The following is a 20,186-nucleotide window of genomic DNA, read 5'->3' on the forward strand; positions in this document are numbered from 1 at the left end:
AAAATCTTACTGACCCCAAACTTAAAATAGTAGTGTATTCTCATACATTACTTTTTATTTCAGGGGAAAAAAAGAACAGATAAAATCACAAGAACTAAAAACTTAAACACATCACCAAAACTAAGCCGAGTGGGAAACCGACCTGTGCCACATTTGTGAAGAGGAAAATGTAAGGTTGGATGCCAAACGTCGCTGTTTGGTGTTGAGAGGCAACAATTTCCTTCAGTTACTCAGCACTTTAATTCACAGACAGATTGTCTGGTCTCCCCAGAGCACTGACACTTAGACACAGGCAGCGAGGCTGGACAGTAAAAGCCTCTGCAGAAAACACATATCACTGTACTCAGCCTGTCACGGATGCGCTTCCACTGGGGACGCCGTGCTGAAGAATGGGCCTCAGTGACAAAATTATATCTGACAGGCCTTCCACTCTCCATTTTGCCCTTCACTTTGAGTGCTGCCTCTACAAATGAACCAGCTATAGCAATAAAAATCGAATCCTCTTTATATGTACATTAGAATTATAAAATTTCTTTAAAAAGCCCTTCTGTTTGGCATCTCAGAGAGGCGACTTTCATTAAATACAATATAGTAAAAGCACAATATGTGCTGATAATCACTTATGTAATATCATTATGTACATTTATAACATTGATAAAAGGTACAAAACAATAGGAAGTTGTCTGATGATGGGCAGACAGTTTGTCTTAATATCCTTTGCTCCTTCGTATCGACTGGTGTGATGTTTCACATCTGAAGTTTCGTCCACCACAGTGGTGTCTTTGTTTTTCTCCTCATGTTGGAAGTGGATTGTCTTTTCTGTGCTTCTCATTTGGTGCCATCAGGTCCAGATCTCAGTGGGCACCATGGCTTCTTTGGTGCCTACCGAGGGCATGAGGTTCTCCTCACAGAGGAACTCCAATGGGAACTGGACCAGGAAGCCCCTAATCTTCTTCAGAAGCTCCTGAGCTTTAACAGGGTTCTCTTTATCAAGACCTGATTTGGACTGGAAGCTCATGAGCTCCTGTGTGTTCCTCACCAGACTTGAGGGCAGACAGCGGAAAACCTGCAATGCAACCGCATCAACAGTCCTCAGTTTTCTGCCACTCACATTGTATTTGGAAATTCGGAACAGATGAGAAATTCATTTTTTTATGCTCATGACAATTTTTGGCAACTACAGGACATAAAGTTGAAGTACTAAAATTAAAATTGAAATAATTTTAATTAAAGCTAAACAGGAAAAAAAACTAAATTACTAAAACTTACATATAGATAACTAAAAATATAAACATTAGGCATAAAAGCTAATTCAAAATACTATAAAAATTATTATAATTTATAAATAATACTAAAATAATATTCAAGTGCACACAAAATAAAAAAAAACTGATGGTTGTATCTAGAGATAAATATTTTCACATATAAATAACAGCTTTAAAAGTGCAGAGTATTTGTTGTTGTTGTGGCTTTTATTCATCTTCATAACCAATTTTGCAGTGTTCTATTATTATGCAAAAGCTAGGTTACATATGGTGATGACACTGTAGAAATATGCAGGTGTATTTGTCGCCATGATTAATTTTTTCTGCAAATATAATGTCTGATTATGGATGGTTTTCATGATAAAGTGAGTTGTTTTTACTCAAACCTTACCTAAAATAAAAATAGCATTTTTATTTTTTAAACATTTAATAAAATAATTTTCTAAATAATAAATTCAAAAAATATATATTTGATTTTATCTTATATTATGGTATAGAATGGAAGCCTTGCACCTTTAAGGTGGGAACTAATGCTTCCTAATTGTGTCTGCATATGTGTGAAACATTTGGTTGTGTGGCTGATGTATGTGAGGTATTTACTGAAATTGCCAGCCTACAATGGTGGCTCAGAATAAGAATCTCTCATTCCATTAAGCCTCATTATTATTGGCCTGCCATGAGGCTGCCAAACAGCCAACCAAGTCTGAGAGCTTCAGTGGTGATTGAGAGCAATACCTATCTGACAAACGACAGAGCAACACCTCTAAATCATCATTCAAATGATCCACGTAATAGGATGATGGAAAGTAGCCATCATAAATTCCACCACATTCCCAGGAGCGAGTGGGGGAAGACACAAGGAATCACACTAACCTTGTCATAGATGGTGGCGTTCCTACCCGAAATGCTCATCCAGACATCTTTGTAGAATCCGTTGCTGATGGGGTCACTAACATCAATGGTCGGATCATTAAAGGCACCAAGAATGGTTCTGGTTTATGGAAAAACAGAGTTTCAGCTGTGATTCAGTTGTTTTGCTAACACTAGGATGGTTGGCTTTCCACCAGATCTTACTTGAAGCACTCCAGTCTGAGCTGCAGAGCAAACTCGCCAGCCTGGTACTCTTGACCATCCATCACTGATGGCGTTGTTTCTGAATCTTCAAAAATCACAGCTACCTCGCTGTCCCTCTTCCCCAACATGCTGCGGTCGTTGATGTTGGCAGAGCCTAAAAAATAAACAAATAAATTAAAAAGAGTCAAGAAAAAGAATAATTAAATTAAACAATAATTGGATTTTGTTTATGATGATACTAAACACTAAAGAATGTTGTTTATGATGATACTAAACACTAAAGATTTAAAAATAATATATATATATATATATATATATATATATATATATATATATATATATATATATATATATATATATATATATATATATAATATATTCAATTAAAACTATACAATTTTAATTGAACATTTTATAAATAAATAAAAAATCCTGGTAAAATTGTAAAAAGTATTAAAACTGCCTAGTAGCATTAAAAGCAAAACAAGTCTGAGCTGTTTCATAAATGGCAATAACTATAAAAAGACAGTGATGCATGCCTGTGGGTTTGCTAAAAGGAAACACACACTGATCATGACTTGCTTAATCTAAAATATCAAGACAAATAATAATCACAGACAACAAAACAAGATTTTTTTTAATACTCTCATTCAATTGTATTCATTGTTTTATAAGTGATTGGATCTTGAGGCATTTAATTCAATAGCACACAAATCTTCCACCTACAGAGTCAGAGATAACTCAATTTCAGTATGCGGCTAAATGTTCCCGTCTGCTTCCTTCTGATCTATGGCTTTCTTCATTTGATTTCTTGTATCTTCTGCAGAAATCTAAAGCTTTATCTGAAATGACACTCGCTTATCTTTTATGAGTTTCCTCCACTCCTCGTGCAAAGTATTATTTGAACTTTTTTTTTTTTACAGATGTGATACGTCTTTTCAGTCATGGTAAGAAAACAGAGGCATGACGACAAAGCTTAGCTTAGAACTGCAGAACAAATGTCACTACTGCACATCTGGCAGTGCAGTCATGTGTAAACTACACAGACAGATATTTTATCTCATTAAAAATCACATCTTTTGGACTATTTGAGGAAAATTAGTTGGTAAATGTGAAAACTAGCTATTTATATGCCAGGTCAATGATTATGTGTGGCCTTCACTGTCTGTGCATCAAAATCCAATGTACCATAGTCTTCCACAAGGGGGAGTATAAAACTCCAGCCATAAAGAAATTATGCACTTGCTCAGCGTGTTGCTCAACAATTACAGAGGAAAGCAGGCATGAAAATGTCTCAATAACACCTTAATTATTTGTTTTGGCAAATTGTAACATTGTTAGCTCACCAATAATGACAGTGTTGTCATCAGCAATGAGCAACTTGCTATGAACATAGATGAGTTCAGTCACAAGTCTGCCCTCCAGCTCAGCATGAGTCCTCAGTCCACAAATAGAGATGTAGTTCATCCATTGGTCATCCACTATGGGGGTATAAAGAGAGAATCGGGTGAAATACAGACAAAACACCACTGCCCAAGAAAAAAAGAAAAGTTGTCTCTTGCCATTTAGACCATCCTAGAAAGACAGAATATTATGGGTCAGGGATCGGCAAACCCTTTTTCTTAATAAAACCCATTTAACTCTGAGAATTTAAGTTAATATTTCAATAATTTAACACCACATTTGAATGTTCACTGTTCTCTGATGTCGATTAATGGTCAAATAACATGCACTGTAATAAAAAAAATTCCACTTACTTCAACTTCAAACTTAAGTTCAGTTGCTGCCTTAAACTTTTAATTATAATCAAATTGGCTGTGCAAGTCAATTCAACTAAGTTATATAATTATAAAATTATAGTTGACTTCCGGTATCATGCGGATCACCATTGAACAATGAAAGCAGAGAACGGGCCGATATTCCCAGCCAAGCGTTTAAAAGCAATGTTTAAACTTTAAACCAGCCACAATTAACCTTCATAGTGGTGTTATTGCAGGCGAACTGCGGCTAGCGGCAGCTGTTGGCCTTCTCTTAATCTTAGCGGGCAATGTGGAAAAGAATGTTTAGGCGGGGAGAATAACACAGCAGATACTATTTGGAGCAACAGCTGGTTCATAACCAAAAGAATCCCACACACTTGCCCAAATTGATTGGATTTAAGAGAACTCGTTGAAAAGTGCGAGAAGACAGTTGAGAGACTTGAGCATGAAAACACTGAACTTGCATGAGCGCATGGAAAATCAGAACAGACGGGATAACCTTGTCTTTTATGGCATCCCAGAGTCGGATCGGGAAAGATGGGAAGAGAGTGAGAAAAAGGTGCGGGACCATGTTACTGAATATTTTGATCTGGGCAGAGCCAAAAGCGATGTAGAACTACAAATTGAACGTGCTCACAGTGTTGGGAAGAGATCATCTGGAAGAGCAAGGCCAGTGGTGGTCTGTTTCATCAGGTGAAACGGACCACAGAAAACATGGGAATGACGTGAACGAAGTAATGATGAAGATGATGGAATAAATAGCCAAATTCGGGTGTCAGAGGACTTTAGTGCTGGGGTATGAGAGGGAATTTGAGTAAAACAAAAGTTATGTATGAGGGGGTTCTTTAGACAAGAATGAAAATTTGTATTTTGGTGAACAGATTGAAGTGTTAAATGTTACAAATATCTGGGTTTATATGTGATTTACACCAAAATTGTCATGGTGGAAAACCAGACAACTTGCAATGCTTCCCTTGCTAAGGTTTGTTCGTAAACATAAAATTAGCTGCAATCAATCTCTGTATTTGTTTGATCGCATGGTTGCTCCTATATTGTATTATGGATCTGAGATATGAGGCTTTGAGCTAGTGGAGTGTATTGAAAATGTTCAGGTATCTTTTTCTAAAAACTCCTGTATATCAGTAGATTCAGTACAAGTGTGAGCAATGTTGCTGTTTTGGGTAGATTTGTATTGTCCACTTCTTACATGAAAAGATGTATCATGTATTGGATAAAATAAGTGTCTATGTCTAATCAGCGTTATCCAAGAAAATTATATAATATGCTTTTTCAGTTAGATGAAATAGGAAAGATGAAATAGGTAGAAAAACATGGGTTACTTGTATTTTGCTTTATTTTTATGTTTTTTCTAGTGCTTGGGAGGCTCAAAGTGTAGGTCATACATTCATAGCTATTCTTAACCAATGATTGAAAGAAAAAGCACGAGGCATGGTATAAATCAGCTATAGAAACTAATAAGTTAAATATACTTATATTCACAATACCAATCTTTGTTAGTACAAGAGAGCTACATTGCATCTATAACATGCAACTGGTACAATCATTGTTCCTTTTTAGATGTTCAAGTCTTCATTTAGCTATCGAAACAGGCAGATGGAGTAATATACCAGTGGCAGAGAGAATCTATAATTATTGTAAACTAACATTAAATATTTCTATGATAGAAGATGAAAAGCATTTCTTGTATGATTCATCTTTGCATGTGGATTTGCGTAAGAAAAGTTTAGGTGATCGTGTTCTTGTTGGTGATGTCTGTATTGATGTGTCAAGTGTTTGTGATTCAGAGTATGCATGGAGATTGTCATTGTATATATACCATGGAATGAATAAAAGAGTATCTGCCATGTCATTGTGATCTTGTGGAACTATGGGCCAAGAGGCCATATATTCCTGAAAATAAACTTGGAACTTAAATTATAAACTGACTTGTGCGGAAATAGTGTTGAATCTCGTGAAAGTCGAAATTAGTTTGTGTTATCATGTATTATACTTGTGTTATCATGACTTATTGATAAAATCCTTTTTACAAGTGTGCATGTAAACAAAAAATTAAGTGTTTTTTGTTTTTACATTAATTTTTTTATTTCAATACAAATCTGTATTATTTAAAGGGTTAGTTCACCCAAAAATGAAAATTAGCCCATAAATGACTCACCCTCAAGTCATCCTAGGTGTATATTACTTTCTTCTTTCAGACGAATCCAGTCGGGAGTTATATTAAAAATTGTCTTTGATCTTTCAAGCTGTTTCATGGCACTCAACGGGTGTTGCATGCATCAGTCCAAAGCAAGTTAAATAAAAAGCGCCCATCCATAAAAAAAGTGTCTCACACGGCTCCGGGGGGTGAACAAAAACCTTCTGTAGCAAATCGATGCGTTTTTGTAAGAAAAATATCCATATTCAAAACGTAATAATCACTTTAATGTAGCTTGCGCCAACAGTCCTACACGGAAGCAGCTCCGGGCGGATTACGTATGAGCTCAGCGTTGCACATGCGCTGGTGAGTCTCGTGAAAACCAACGTTTGTTAACAGGAGCAAAGGAGGCAAAGTTTCCTTACTTTAGCAAAGGAAAACCAGTCTCCTCTTGGCTTATATCGAAATCCTCCTACATTCTACTTTACAAATCCTCGTTTTGTACCCCGTTGTTTTGTTTTGATCTCTCCCCTGCGCTTCCGCGTGTGTCACTTCTGAACGCGCATGCACAAAGCCGACCTCCATACGTCATCCACCCGGAACTGCATCCATGTACAACAGTGAGCGCAAGCTACATTAAAGTGATTATTACATTTTGAATATGGATATTTTTCTTACAAAAGCGCATCGATTCGCTATAGAAGGCCTTTGTTCACCCCCCGGAGCCGTGTGAGACACTTTTTTTTTTATGGACGGGGGCTTTTAATTTAACTTGTTTTGGACGGATACATGCAACACCCGCTGAGTGCCATGAAACAGCTTGAAAGATCAAAGACCATTTTTAATATAACTCCGACTGGATTTGTCTGAAAGAAGAAAGTCATATACACATAGGATGACTTGAGGGTGAGTAATTTATGGGCCATTTTTGGGTGAACTAACCCTTTAATTATCTTTTCATCAACTCACAAACCCTCAGATTTACGTTTACTATTATCATCACTTCATCATCTCCAATTAAAAGCTTAAACTTCCCACATTATATAACATATTTTTAATAATTGTATTTGCTTCCTTCTCTGTGTTCACCCATTTATTTTTGTTCTCTATTTTAGTATTTTTGTTTTTCAAATAAATAAAAAGAAAGAAAGAAAGAAAGATGAAGACCAACACTAAACAGGCTGGGTGTTTTTCCATTATGAATCCTCCATAAGCAGGTCAAGAGGAAAACTCACTCACCACAGAGTCAGGTTCACATTCAATTATGTCACTATCATGTCAGCTTATCGTTCCTTCCACGATAACCAACATGCTCAGAGAGAGAGAAAGAAGAGGGATGAGAATAATCAGACTTACTTTCTTTCTTCAGTTGAGCAATTATGGAGTACTCTCCTCTATTCATGGTCCTACAAAAATAGACATGCAGGCCATAATTATATGTTTTTTTCAAATGTTATCACAAAGTTATCACAGTGTTCCCTCAATAACTTCACATTATTCTTTAGGTTACCTAGGTATCTCCCAAAAACAAAAAAAACCCAGTAAACCTGCACTGCCACGTGAAATGTGACAGGGAGCTGCAAAAAAAAAAAGAGAGAGAAAAAAAAATCCCTCAATAAATAAATAAATAAATAACCCTTGCAGCATTTTTCCATGTTTAATGTGACACTAAAGCACTGCCTATTTCCATTTGTTTTCCAGACGAGTGGAACAAGCATTTAACACTTGGCTGTGCCTCTTACGTGTGTAACGGAATGAATTGGTAAGCTGGCATTGGAAAACAAAGGCGCACTGTCTAACACGGGTCATTATCCTCACATCAGCGACATTTACAATTTTCTTAGACAAATTCCTGCTTTCATCCAAATGATATGCAGAGAGCATGCTCGGAAGGTTATTGTGAAGACGAGGATGAATACGCCTGACTGCAGGATGAAATCAGGCTTGTCTGGTAGATCAGGGCTGCTAGCGCTTCCTCTCTGATAGAGATGAAAGAAGCTGTGAAGCTGTTTAGGGTGCTGTCAGACTCATTAAAGCTTAATCAGGGAAGGAGAGGAGAGAATGCGTCCGAGTTCACTAAAGAGGAAGCGTTAAGTGCGTCACTGGGAAACCAGCTACTGCTGTGAACTCATGAATGACAATGCAGAAACAGGCAGTCAAGTCTGCTCTGTGCACATGGCACACACTTTGGCTTTCAAAACACCAACCACATTCACTGCTCTAACTCTTAATAAATGTGAATAATTTGTCGATAAATGTAATGTAAGTCAATGTAATGTAGCATTGTCAGTCTCTGAAACAATTTTTTCTGCTAATGGAAAAATAATGTTAGGCAAAAGAATTATAGTATAACATATTTCAGTTCTAAAGTTCATGATCCAATCAAATAATGATGAAAACAATCAATTTCCATACATTACCTTTCTTTTTAAACTATGAAATGCAACAGTATGAAAAATACAAATACAAATTCAGTCTCATTTTGTCTTAAACTATAAACTGAAAAAAAATTCACTATACCATTTAAAAGTTACAGGTTACATTACAAGTTACAAAAAAGTTACATTACATCTAAATATGAAATATTCAAAACATTTAAGTATCTGAGCTTTTTTAAAGTTTTTCTGAGTTTCTTATGCTCACCAAGGATGCATTTATTTGCATTATATTTCAAATAACTGTTTTCAATTTGAATATAAACCTGATATAATTTTTTTCCAGAATTCTTTGATGAATAGAAAGTTCAAAAGAACCGCATTTATTTGAAATAGGAATTTTTGTGACATTATAGTCTTTACTGTCACTGTTGATGTCACTGAATAAAAGTATTAATTTCCCTAAAATAAAGAAAAAAAGTATTTTCAAATCTTTGCAGAAAAACAAACACCACATTAAAAAAAAAACACCTTCGAAAGTGGTTTTAAATATTAAATATTAATATGATAACACCAAACACTCAGACTTTTGTTACTGAGATCAGATAGATCAGAAGGATAGATCCATCAGATCAGATTTCATGTGTTTGTTTGTCATTCACCCTTACCGGATATTTATGCTGTTGTCCGCATAAAGATTTTGATACTGCAAAAAGCATCATTAATAGCAAAATATCCATTGCTAATGTCTCATACATGGCAAACCTATGCAAGTTTGAACCATTACCATGACAACCAATGAGGACATGCTAGCAAAAGTAATGCAGGTTGTACAGCCCCCCCCCCACCCCCAAAACAAATCTCCTGCATTGAAACCAAATTAATCTGTGAATGAAATGAACTATTTAAACATGCCTCATCTTGCCTAAAATTAACTGTTTTTATACTTTCTATCCTGCAAAATAATAATAAAAACATTCATCTGGGATCGCAATCCCATTCTTTATTGTGAGTGCCATATTATGTATGAGACTCAGGTGGTCTGATTTTTACTGTCTGACCTGAGCTGCCCCTTTTTTGCTCAAAGACACGTACACAGCAACAGTTTCACTCTTACCTATAGTTAAAATGCATAACAGCCTGGAGTGCACTTCCTCCTCCTGTGGAAATGTCTCCCTCGAATCCAGGCAGCAGGGGAGTCACCACATACACACGGAACAACTTCTTCTCCCTGTGACACATTACAGCAAACATCAATCCGATATATCCATGGAAATATACACATGCTTATACTTAAATCAAATACCCACACTTCCATTGCCATTAAATGGTAAAACATCCTTTCCAACCCACTTCACTTTCGCAGCATTTCTTGTGTTTAATCTGTGTGCAGCCTCCATGATCATAAAGTCATTTCGAATGGCTCTTCTCCCAGAGAGTTCTTTGAGCACATGCCAGCATTGTTAAAGCACAAACAACAGTGCAGTATTTCAGTATTGAGGGCGATGCCTGGAATGACTAAATGAAGAGTGGCACATCCACAGCCCATGTCTGGCTCACATCAGTGCTGTGGCAGAAGCTGGCTTCTCATTAGCCGTCAGTGTGTGTTAAAGACAGGTCTGTCTCTCCAGCTGAGCCTGTGTGTATGACAGCAGCAGAGAGACTTGGGTCTCCTGTAAATCACATACTTCACAGGGAACTGCAGTTGCCAGGACTCCATTAGTATTGGAGAAGGTGGCACTTTAGGATGGGTTTGTTTGCATGTGTTGATATGCATGAACAGGGGTGTCATGCTTTTTTTGAGGGAGTAAGATAAGACTTGACCAAAGGATTATAAATAAATAAATAAAGTTTTAAACAACCCAACATGATAATCTGGTTGTAAATTTTTTGTTAAACATGTTGGGGGGCAATTACAGTTGATCTATTACAATACAATACAATACAATCATTTTTACATAAATATGTATTACTTTTTTATATTTACCTTTTTTAAATACATTTATTTGTCAGTCTCAATTGTCTCTGAATTGCACATTACTTTGTATTTTTGTTGTACTGAAAACATTTTAGCAAATGATCAGTGAATGATCTGTAAAATGCAGAAATTAGCGAACCACTTTTTTTTAGTTACAATAAATGTGCATGTTGCTTCTGTACTTGCACATCCCTACTAAGCTCCTCTGGTCCACTTAATGGTAATGATCGACAATCAGTGTTAATGCATTAGGACTCTCACACTTACTTGTGAGCTCTGATGATTCGCTCAATAATGGCGTCACCAATCTTGTTGTAAACATGTTTGTTATCGGCACAGCTGATGAAGAACTGGTTCTGAAGCAAAACAATGAAACAGGAACAATCGATTTCAATTCATCAGGCAAGTTAGGTGAACAAGTTTTACTTCTGCTGGGCCACAGTAAAATATGATTATTTAAATTATTTTATCATCTCGTATTATAAATTCTTGTAATCTCTTGTTATAAGTTCTCTTAAAAGTAGATTTCCAATTATATAGATTTTATTAGTTTGTTTTAACTTGGTGAATATCCAAGTCATGGTTCTTGTAGAATTTCCACTGAATAATTCTTGGCATCTCTCCCCAAAATGCTCTGATAACCACTGCTGCATGTCATTTGTCAATAATATGAAGCAACTGAAATGTCAACGTTGTTTTACAACTTATTACACATTTTGCATCTAAACTACTAAAAAACACATTTGAATCATATCACTGAATGCTGACAGACAAAGTGAAAGTGGGGGATTGTGTACCTCAATGTAGATGAAGTGCTTGCTCTTGGCAATGACCTGAATATAGGCATTATGAATGGACTCCTCATGGTGCTTGATTCCCGCCGACCAGTCTGCAGCTGACCGCAGAACCTGAGAGACCATTTACATGTATGGCCAATTTTATGGGCGTTTATGGCAAAGTTACTTATTGTGCATGCAAGGTATCCATTTTTTAGGCATATGATGTTCCTAGTATCACACTCTAACAGTTACAGCAACAGCCATTAATGCGTTCTCACCTGGACTTTGGTCTGGACACAGTCTGGCACTTGGTAGTTTAGATCATTGGCTGTGCTGTGAGATTTGGGTAGGAGAAATGGGTAGGTGAGTGACCTGTACTTTGGCTTCATTATCTAAAGGAGAGAAAAGTCAGTTTACTATGACAGAACCAAATAATGCTTCATCAAAATGTCACAGCTTAAAGTAAAATTCAAGAAACGCACAGAAGACAATTCAGAAGCTTGTCTAAACAAAAATACGTTTAAAGTGTGCGGGTCATGGCCCAGGCAAAGGGGTGGTAAATATCTCACTTTGGTGAAGTTCCAGCGCTGTATAAAGTGCCTGGCCACATCTCTGGCTGCTTTCCCATGCACCACTGAGGAGATATCATGCCAGGGCATTCTGGGGGTTGTGTACCTGTCAATAAAATCTATAGTCGAGCATAGTGTTAAAAAGCAGGATTGTAAACATCTGAAATGCATTGAAAAGACTGCGTTTGATAACACAATTAACCTTGGACTACCCGGATTAATGATCATTGAAATGAAGAAAGCAAAAAGCGGCCAGGCAGTAAAATGTGTGGCTCACCATCAAAAGGCTTATCCAGCTGAACCCAGTCTTTGTACACAAAGTTGCAGTAGTCTTTGCCATGCCAGAAGCGAGTGTTTCCCATCAGCTCTCCCACTCCTGTCTGAAGACTGTGCACTGAGCCACTCTCTGAACACACAAGACATACAAAACGGTTAATAAACTTAAAGGATCTTTTAAAATAAAACGACTTATGAGTTACTTTCAGATCTACTAATTTAACTTTTTTTTCATGAAGAGTGTAACCACAGGCATACCATAGACAAATATACACAATATATAAAAAAATAAAGGCCATATATATATACATAATTTATTTTGTTTTTGTCAAGTCACCTTTATTTTGATATCACTTTATACAATACTGATTGTGTCAAAGCAGCTTTACAGTGTCAAGTAGGAAAATAGTTTGTCAATAATGTAAGAGGACAATAACGGAGTAATTTTTCCAGCTAAAGTCAGTTCATTGATGTTTCAGTGATGTCATCATCCAGTTCAGCTCTCTTCCAATAGTGTCTGTGCAATCAGGACTTGACTGATTTGTGTGTTTGTGTGTAGAATATACAATATATGATACATGTTCAAAATACATGATGAATAATTACTTAAATTGTAAATATTTTAAATTGTAATTTTGTATTTTTATATACTACAATCAATTATGTATATTAGAATTATATTACAATATATTAGAAAAAAATAGAGAAAATAATTTAAATATAGTTTTTTTTCATTTTATATAAATTACTCATATAATTGTTTTAATAGAATGTAATTCCTATACTCTTATAATTCCTTATATATTAAGGGATATCATGTGTCTAAAATATTTCTTAATAGAAGAATAAAAAGACTTTGACGCTTATAATTTCTCTTCTGAAACCCTACTGTATTTGCTGAAATGTACTGTCACGGCCGGTAAGGGGCACCGTGGAAAAACCGGGTCTGGGTCCAAATGCAGGTGAAAACCTCTTTATTAGAACAGATAGGCCGACAAGGCAAAACAAAAAACAGGTCTAGGGACGACGAACACCATTACATACACAATACAGCCAGTCTACTGTATTTGGTGAAATGTACATGTTGCAAATGAAAAAAGTTTTTGTTACAGTTCAGCAATAATTTAAATAACTGACATCAGACCAAACAAACAAACAAACATCATATTACTGACACATTTGGACCATCCTTTTCCATGACATTGATAGCTACTGCATGTGTAATATTTTAGATTTATCCACAGCATCATACCATAATCTAAAACTGAAGAATTAGTTGGAAACAAAGGATTAGTTATCTTAATAGCAAATTAATGTGACTTTAGTGTAAGAATCAGCGACAAATGAAATCTACCCTGAGGTCAAAGTTATTTCATTAAAGCATATATCTGCGGTCTAGTCTTTAAGCTAGTTTCAAATACACTTAATCCTCTCTCAGACAGACTGCAAACCAATCTATATGTGTGCCTTCTATGGCAGGGAGAACAAACAGAAAGAGCTAAAGCAAGAAAAGGATGGGGCAATCGCTCGGGCCCAGGCAGGGTGTCTAAAGCTACACCTACGATAGAAGCCAGAAAGGATAAGCATCACTGCACATCCAACAGAGAAGAAAAATACAGACAAGATCCACAGACTGACTGACATTGAGAAGTAACTGATAATTTTTGACCTTTTGCCCCATTTACTGATCCAGATAGTCTAGAGTTATAACAGGATTTCAGTATTTCGTGATAACTGGACTATGATAATTGCAAGCTGGGTTTAAAATTGCATCCTGTTCAAAATTGTATGCTCCACTGAAAAAAAAAATATATATATATATAAAAAAATATATATATATATATATATAATTAAAATTATATATATATTTATATGTACAGTATATGTATATATTTAAATCAACACACACACACGTCACAAAATAAAAGTTTTTGTTTACATAATACATGTGTGTGTACTATGTATATTTATTATGTATATATAAAGACACACATACAGTATATATTTTGAAAATATTTACATGTATTTACATGTCAATATTTATATTCATAAAACTTATATTATATATAAATATATTTAATATTTGTCTCTCATAGTTGAGGTATACCTATGATGAAAATTACAGGCCTCTCTCATCTTTTTAAGTGGGAGAACTTGCACAATTGGTGGCTGACTAAATACTTTTTTGCCCCACTGTATATATAAAGTTGATTTAAATATATACATATACGTATATACAGTATACAGGTTATATTCATATTCATGTTATATTCATGTTACATATATATATATGAATTCTTATGGGGCCATCAGCTAATCTATGCTGCAATGATATCACCTTCCTATGGTTCCAGAAAAATGCATGTCATTTACAGCTTTTCAAATTGCATGTCATTTACAGGTGAAATAAATGGGGTGTGGATCTGAACACCTATAAGCAAAAATGACAGTCCAGTCCAATCCCATGTATTATAACTACTGTAAATGGAAAAAAATGTGACTAGTACATGGAAGAAAGTTAGTTGACATGAGGGCGTGTAAGCAATGACACTTTTCATTTTGCAGTGAACTATCCCTTTAAGAATACTTTTTTTTAGTTGTTAAGGTCACAGGGGAATTAGTCATCAGCAGACTCATCAGAGAAAAACACAGATTGTATTGTGGAATCAATTTTAGTTCGGTCACGAAAGAGTCACTTACTGTTTGTGCTGTCGATGCTACTGATGCTGTCAGCATGGTGAAGGCCACGTTGGATGTGATGGTACAGACTGAAACGTGTTTTGCGAGTGCGGCCAATGCCTTTTAGTTTGGGCAGGTCCACTGAGTCATCGACCATCGACCGGCTGCTGTTTCCACTGGTGGACACTTTTTTCCTGTGCGTGCATGAATCAAGTCCCTGAGTCCCAAAACAGACATAATTCCACTTCATTATAACTGGCAAAAACATGAAAACTTCAAAGCCAAACAGTGATATCATCCATGGGTGTGGTACAAATAATGTAGCCAAATGTAGCATGTTTTTATGGAACATGATGATGTCTCGAACCTGCTCCATGGCCTGAGCAACACAGCGTGTTACACTTCCCACGTCTGTCAGTCGGTGCTCACGGTCATCCCAGCGGCCATACGCAAGGTCAATTCCCCCAACGAAAGCAACTGATTGGTCGATGACTACAATCTTCTCGTGGTGTGCCCATAAGTAGACAGAGGAGGACACATGATCAGGGTGCCTCATCACCTGTTAAGCGAGAGGAACAGTTACAATCGCATATGATGTCACGCAAGATATGCAAAAGCAGATCAAATCACAAATAGCTTACCTTAATATTTGGGTGAAGGCGCATTAGTGTTCTTTTGCTATATTCACTGTTGATGCCGAGCGCCAACTCCACTTCCTTATACAGCATAACAAAGATCCGAACTCCTTGTTGCTAAAATTAAAAAGGGGTCATACGATGCAATTAAAATTTTTCTCTTTCTCTTTGGAGTGTTACAAGCTCTTGGTGCATAAAGAAGATCTGTGAAGTTGCAAAGACTAAAGTCTCAAATCCAAAGAGATATTCTTTATAAAAGTTAAGAGTCAACCACGCCTACCTAAAACGGCTCGTTCTAACACACCCCCACATATCTACGTCACTATGTGGGAAGATTTGCATAACGCCACCCAAACGTTCACGCAAAGAAAGAAGGCATAACTTTTATTCTCACTGTAGTATTGTTGCCGTCGCCGCCATGTCGTGAAGGCGCTGTGTTTCGTTGTGAAAGTGAAACTACTTTGTTTGGTCTTCCAAAAGAGGACGATGTCTGCTTCGTCATGCCTGGAGCTGATCCGTGCTGGTTGCTGAGGAAATACAACAACTTTGCGCTGTGGATCGCCGGATCGGCTTTCACCGTGGACGAAGCAGAGTCCAGCCCGGGGTCGTCACATGTGATTGCCGCAACCCCTCTGGACGCTCCTTCGTCGAATTCGCCGGCCACGCCGTTCTCAAGCCCGCCGCTTCTGCTCACTCTAGCCCTCCGGCCGTTCCTCACTCTAGCCCCCAGCCTCTGCTCACTCTAGGCCGCCGCCGCTCACTCTAGGCCACCGTGTGTGACGCTGTGTTTCGTTGTGAAAGCGAAACTACTTTGTTTGGCCTTCCAAAAATGGACACGACTAGAAATCAGTGGTTAAGTTGTATTTACAACACTGTTCCAGAACACTTCAACCCAAATATTCAGACGTGTGCAGCACATTTTATGGAGGACCGTTTCCTGATCCTGGTAGAGTAGACTACAATGCCGGCTGTTCTGACTCACAGACTGTAAGTACGTTTTTTATATTTAAAGAGTTTTTATATTATATATTTTTTATATTTAAGGCGAGTTTTTTGGGCAATGTAGAGTAGCGCTTGTTGTTTGTCATTTCTCCGATCACAAATGCAGACATGGTTTTATGTTTACGCTGCGCGATGCTACGCAACGCGTAAAAAGACAGTATAAGTCATTATAATCCATAATTATGTCCCCAACTGGATGCAACGAATGCCTCGTTTATAATGGGTTTTCATGTTTTTGAATCATCGCTCCGGCCACTGTTGCCAACTCTCGCGAGACAAATATGCAACTGCTGCTTCAAAAACAAGCCCAACACAAGCCCAATGATTTATTATCATCAATATTATTTATTATCAATTATTTATTACCAATAAATGAGCCTGCAACATATTAAACTGAAACCACTCTTTTAACTAAAAAACTAAAACAGAAGCTATTTTACAAAAATCAGCAAACTGCAACAAAAATGGGACCAAAACTCATCTCCAATCACCTGTGTGCAGAATAGGATTGGAGAGATGGAAAAGGTGAAAAACACAAGAGCTTCAAAGAGGAGCTGTAACATAGCCACATATTTATAGTCTACTAAAATATAGGCTATTTTGGAGAGATGGAAAAGGTGAAAAACACAAGAGCTTCAAAGAGGAGCTGTAACATAGCCACATATTTATAGTCTACTAAAATATAGGCTATTCGAACAAGATTTACTCTTAGTATTAATATAGGACTACTTGTTTTTTATTACAGCCTGTGATAATTAATACATTACAAAAACTTATTGTAAAAATAAAAAAATAGGCTAAAAGAAAGTCATCCCACTCCTCTATGTCTACTTCTATCATCGCTTGGATTACAGTGTCAAGCGCCTTCTTTTTAAACGTGATTTTCTCCAAGGAGGGGGCAGAACATTTGGCAAATTATGCTGCAGCACTTATATTATTGCACTGGTTGGCTATTAACTGCGAGCAGACAGAGTGTTATTCAATGCATTGGAGAATACGGCGAGCATAAATAAAGAAACGAAGTTGCTTGTCAGATTTCCCTAACAAGCAACCATATTTTTTAAAATAAGCCCAAACCTGGGATATAATACGCGGACTTGGCAACTATGGCTCCGGCCTAACAGGGCATCATCACAGTATGGTATGGCGTAACATTTCCGTCACACGCTTGAGGTATTCGGCCAATCATAACGCACTGGATAGCTGGCCAATCACAGCACACCTTGCTTTTCAGACCGATGAGCTTTGTAAAAATCTACGCGTTTCAGAAAGGTGGGGCATAGAGGAGAAACAATAATGTACAGTATGTGGAAAATAATGTGTTTTTTTAACCTTAAACCGCATAAACACATTTCATTACACCAAATACACAAAATAATGCTCTTTTTAGCAACATCATATGACCCCTTTAAAAATAAATAAATAAAAATAAATAGTAAATAGTAAAGTAAATAAATAAATAAAATAGAAATTGGTTGAGGAGAGACCCCCCAACATGATTGTAAAGCGCTTTGGGTGAATACACAATAAAGCTCTATAAAAATGCATCATTCATTCATTCATTCATTCATTCAAAAAAGTAAATAATTTAAAAACAAATAAGTAAATAAATAGGTAAAAAATAAAATAAGTAAATAAAATAAATAAATAATCTTACTTTGAAACTGAATATGTGTCTGTATTTTCAGCTTAATATTCCTTTTAAATTATAAGCATGGCACCAGGGACAAATGCACTTGAGGGGACTTACAGCCTTGCGTTTCAAAATCCAGTCGAGCCTCCAGCGATTGCCTTCCACTACAGGCCTCTTCAGAAAGATCTCAGGGCTCAGCCTGCACATTACAAACACAATCATGCAGCAGATACAGCATACCACAAGCACACCACCATTAAAGTCTAAATTAGATTAAAATGGACATGACTTAATTTCTTAATACACGTTCCTGGTCTTATTGTGCACATTATTATAAAATAAATAATTACTAAAACACATTTTAATATAATATAATTTTAATTCATTAATAAAAGTAAAATAATATTTTGTCAAAATTTAATTACACTGATGTTTAAGTTTCAACCAGTGGTTATTAAGTGTAGGAAAGGAATAGTTGTCCATAGTTAATTGCAAACAAACTTTCATGTGGGTTTACATCAAAAGAATGTTTGATATTTCATATTCTACATGCACAACTACATCGAAAATACACATTAAGATATGCAGCGATTTCTCATATAACCACCTACTCCCTCACACACAGAGGATCAGACCATTGAGTCTATTTCAGGAGAGATAATTTTGAAATAAGGAGGGCTGAAACTCAACACCTGTGAAGTGAGAGATACTGGTCTTGCTGTATAACATACACCTCTCACTCTGAGCTGCTGATTCACTGTCACACATTCTGCATGTAATAATGTCTACAGAAACTTAACCAAACAATGAGAAATGAACACAAAACAACATTTTATATCAGGTTAAAGATTACATTTTCCATTTAAGGAAGACCAGAATCAATCCAGGCTGTAGGTTTTGTTGTGCATCCCCTAAACAAAAACGTAACCGCTACACTATACTGTTTTAGACTTCTACAAAGAACTAGTTCAAAGACCTTAAAACTAGTTAGAAGTCGTTAAAATTGTTTTTTTTTCTCTGGCCATGTTTTGTCTTTAATGAGCCAAGACTGCCATTCATGCCACAAAAAAATTTATATATGTCATCTCTGCTTTTTCTTTACACAGCTGATATGCACACTATATAAACGGTATTTATAGGTTGATTTCCCAGAAAAATGTAAACACTGACACTGTGGAGCTATCAAAACATTGCTGTGTTTGTTAAAGCAATCTGTCCAGCCTGTGATAGTAACATTGGCTCAAGGAATAGTGTGAGCTGGGCCGAGACTATCTGTCTGCCTGAACATGTTTTCTTGGAGAGGAAACAGTGAGTACATACCACCAGTCTGTGATGAAGATCTCCTCTTTGGCCTCCTCCAGCGCATTTGCAACATCCTCCATGTAGGTTTTGCCATTCACATACCTGAACATTCATTTTTTTTAGTTGTCAGAAATAACAGGGTAAAAGATCTCTTAGATCTAAGATTGAATAATAAGACCTCTTAGATTAAATATACCATTTAGAGGGTATGTTCTCCTCCTCCCTGGCGAAAGATCCAAAGCGGTGGGTCCTTAAAAAGGCCTTGCCATGTTTCCGGACAAAGCTTTCAATGGCCTGACCCCACCACCGTGCATGTCTGTAACTAGTGAATTTCAGCACTAGTTTCCTGCAAAAGACATAAACACACAAATAAACACAAATTGTCTACAAACTGAGAGAGACATTTATAAGTGACATTACGGTTGGGATAGAAGCAATAGTTTACCCAAAATGAAAATTTGCTGACAGTTTACTCACCTTCAGGCCATCCAAAATGTACTTTTTTTGAAAAGGAGTTTGTTTCTCCATCGAAAGAGATTTTGAGAAATTTAGCATTACATCACTTGGTCACCAATGGATCTTCTGCCGTGATTGGGTGCCGTCAGAAAGATAGTTCAAATAGCTGATAAAAGCATCTCTATAACCAACAAGTAATCCACACGACTCCAGTCCATCCATTAAAGTCTTGTGAAGCACAAAGCTTG

At 36.6% G+C, this 20,186-nt stretch overlaps 1 protein-coding gene across 2 annotated transcripts in view; it reads right to left on the bottom strand.

The window, feature by feature from the left end:
* Window positions 1-830: 830 nt before the first annotated feature.
* The window catches only part of LOC107550602 (phospholipase D1-like), a 34,269-nt gene continuing 14,913 nt past the window's right edge, over window positions 831-20,186 (bottom strand). For both annotated transcript variants that reach the window (XM_016231916.1, XM_016231917.1), the window contains 17 exons: window positions 19,679-19,828; window positions 19,501-19,584; window positions 18,298-18,379; window positions 15,552-15,662; window positions 15,278-15,469; window positions 14,932-15,127; window positions 12,233-12,361; window positions 11,956-12,074; window positions 11,665-11,778; window positions 11,405-11,515; window positions 10,875-10,963; window positions 9,747-9,860; window positions 7,611-7,660; window positions 3,686-3,820; window positions 2,340-2,493; window positions 2,139-2,256; window positions 831-1,066 (listed from right to left, as the gene is read on the bottom strand). In XM_016231916.1, coding sequence (XP_016087402.1) covers window positions 842-1,066; window positions 2,139-2,256; window positions 2,340-2,493; window positions 3,686-3,820; window positions 7,611-7,660; window positions 9,747-9,860; window positions 10,875-10,963; window positions 11,405-11,515; window positions 11,665-11,778; window positions 11,956-12,074; window positions 12,233-12,361; window positions 14,932-15,127; window positions 15,278-15,469; window positions 15,552-15,662; window positions 18,298-18,379; window positions 19,501-19,584; window positions 19,679-19,828 — 2,173 coding nt within the window. In that variant the 3' untranslated portion in view covers window positions 831-841. The remainder of the gene's footprint in view (window positions 1,067-2,138; window positions 2,257-2,339; window positions 2,494-3,685; window positions 3,821-7,610; window positions 7,661-9,746; window positions 9,861-10,874; window positions 10,964-11,404; window positions 11,516-11,664; window positions 11,779-11,955; window positions 12,075-12,232; window positions 12,362-14,931; window positions 15,128-15,277; window positions 15,470-15,551; window positions 15,663-18,297; window positions 18,380-19,500; window positions 19,585-19,678; window positions 19,829-20,186) is intronic.

Source organism: Sinocyclocheilus grahami, unplaced genomic scaffold (genome assembly GCF_001515645.1).
Source record: "Sinocyclocheilus grahami isolate Dianchi unplaced genomic scaffold, SAMN03320097.WGS_v1.1 scaffold402.1, whole genome shotgun sequence".
NCBI classification, from domain to species: domain Eukaryota; kingdom Metazoa; phylum Chordata; class Actinopteri; order Cypriniformes; family Cyprinidae; genus Sinocyclocheilus; species Sinocyclocheilus grahami.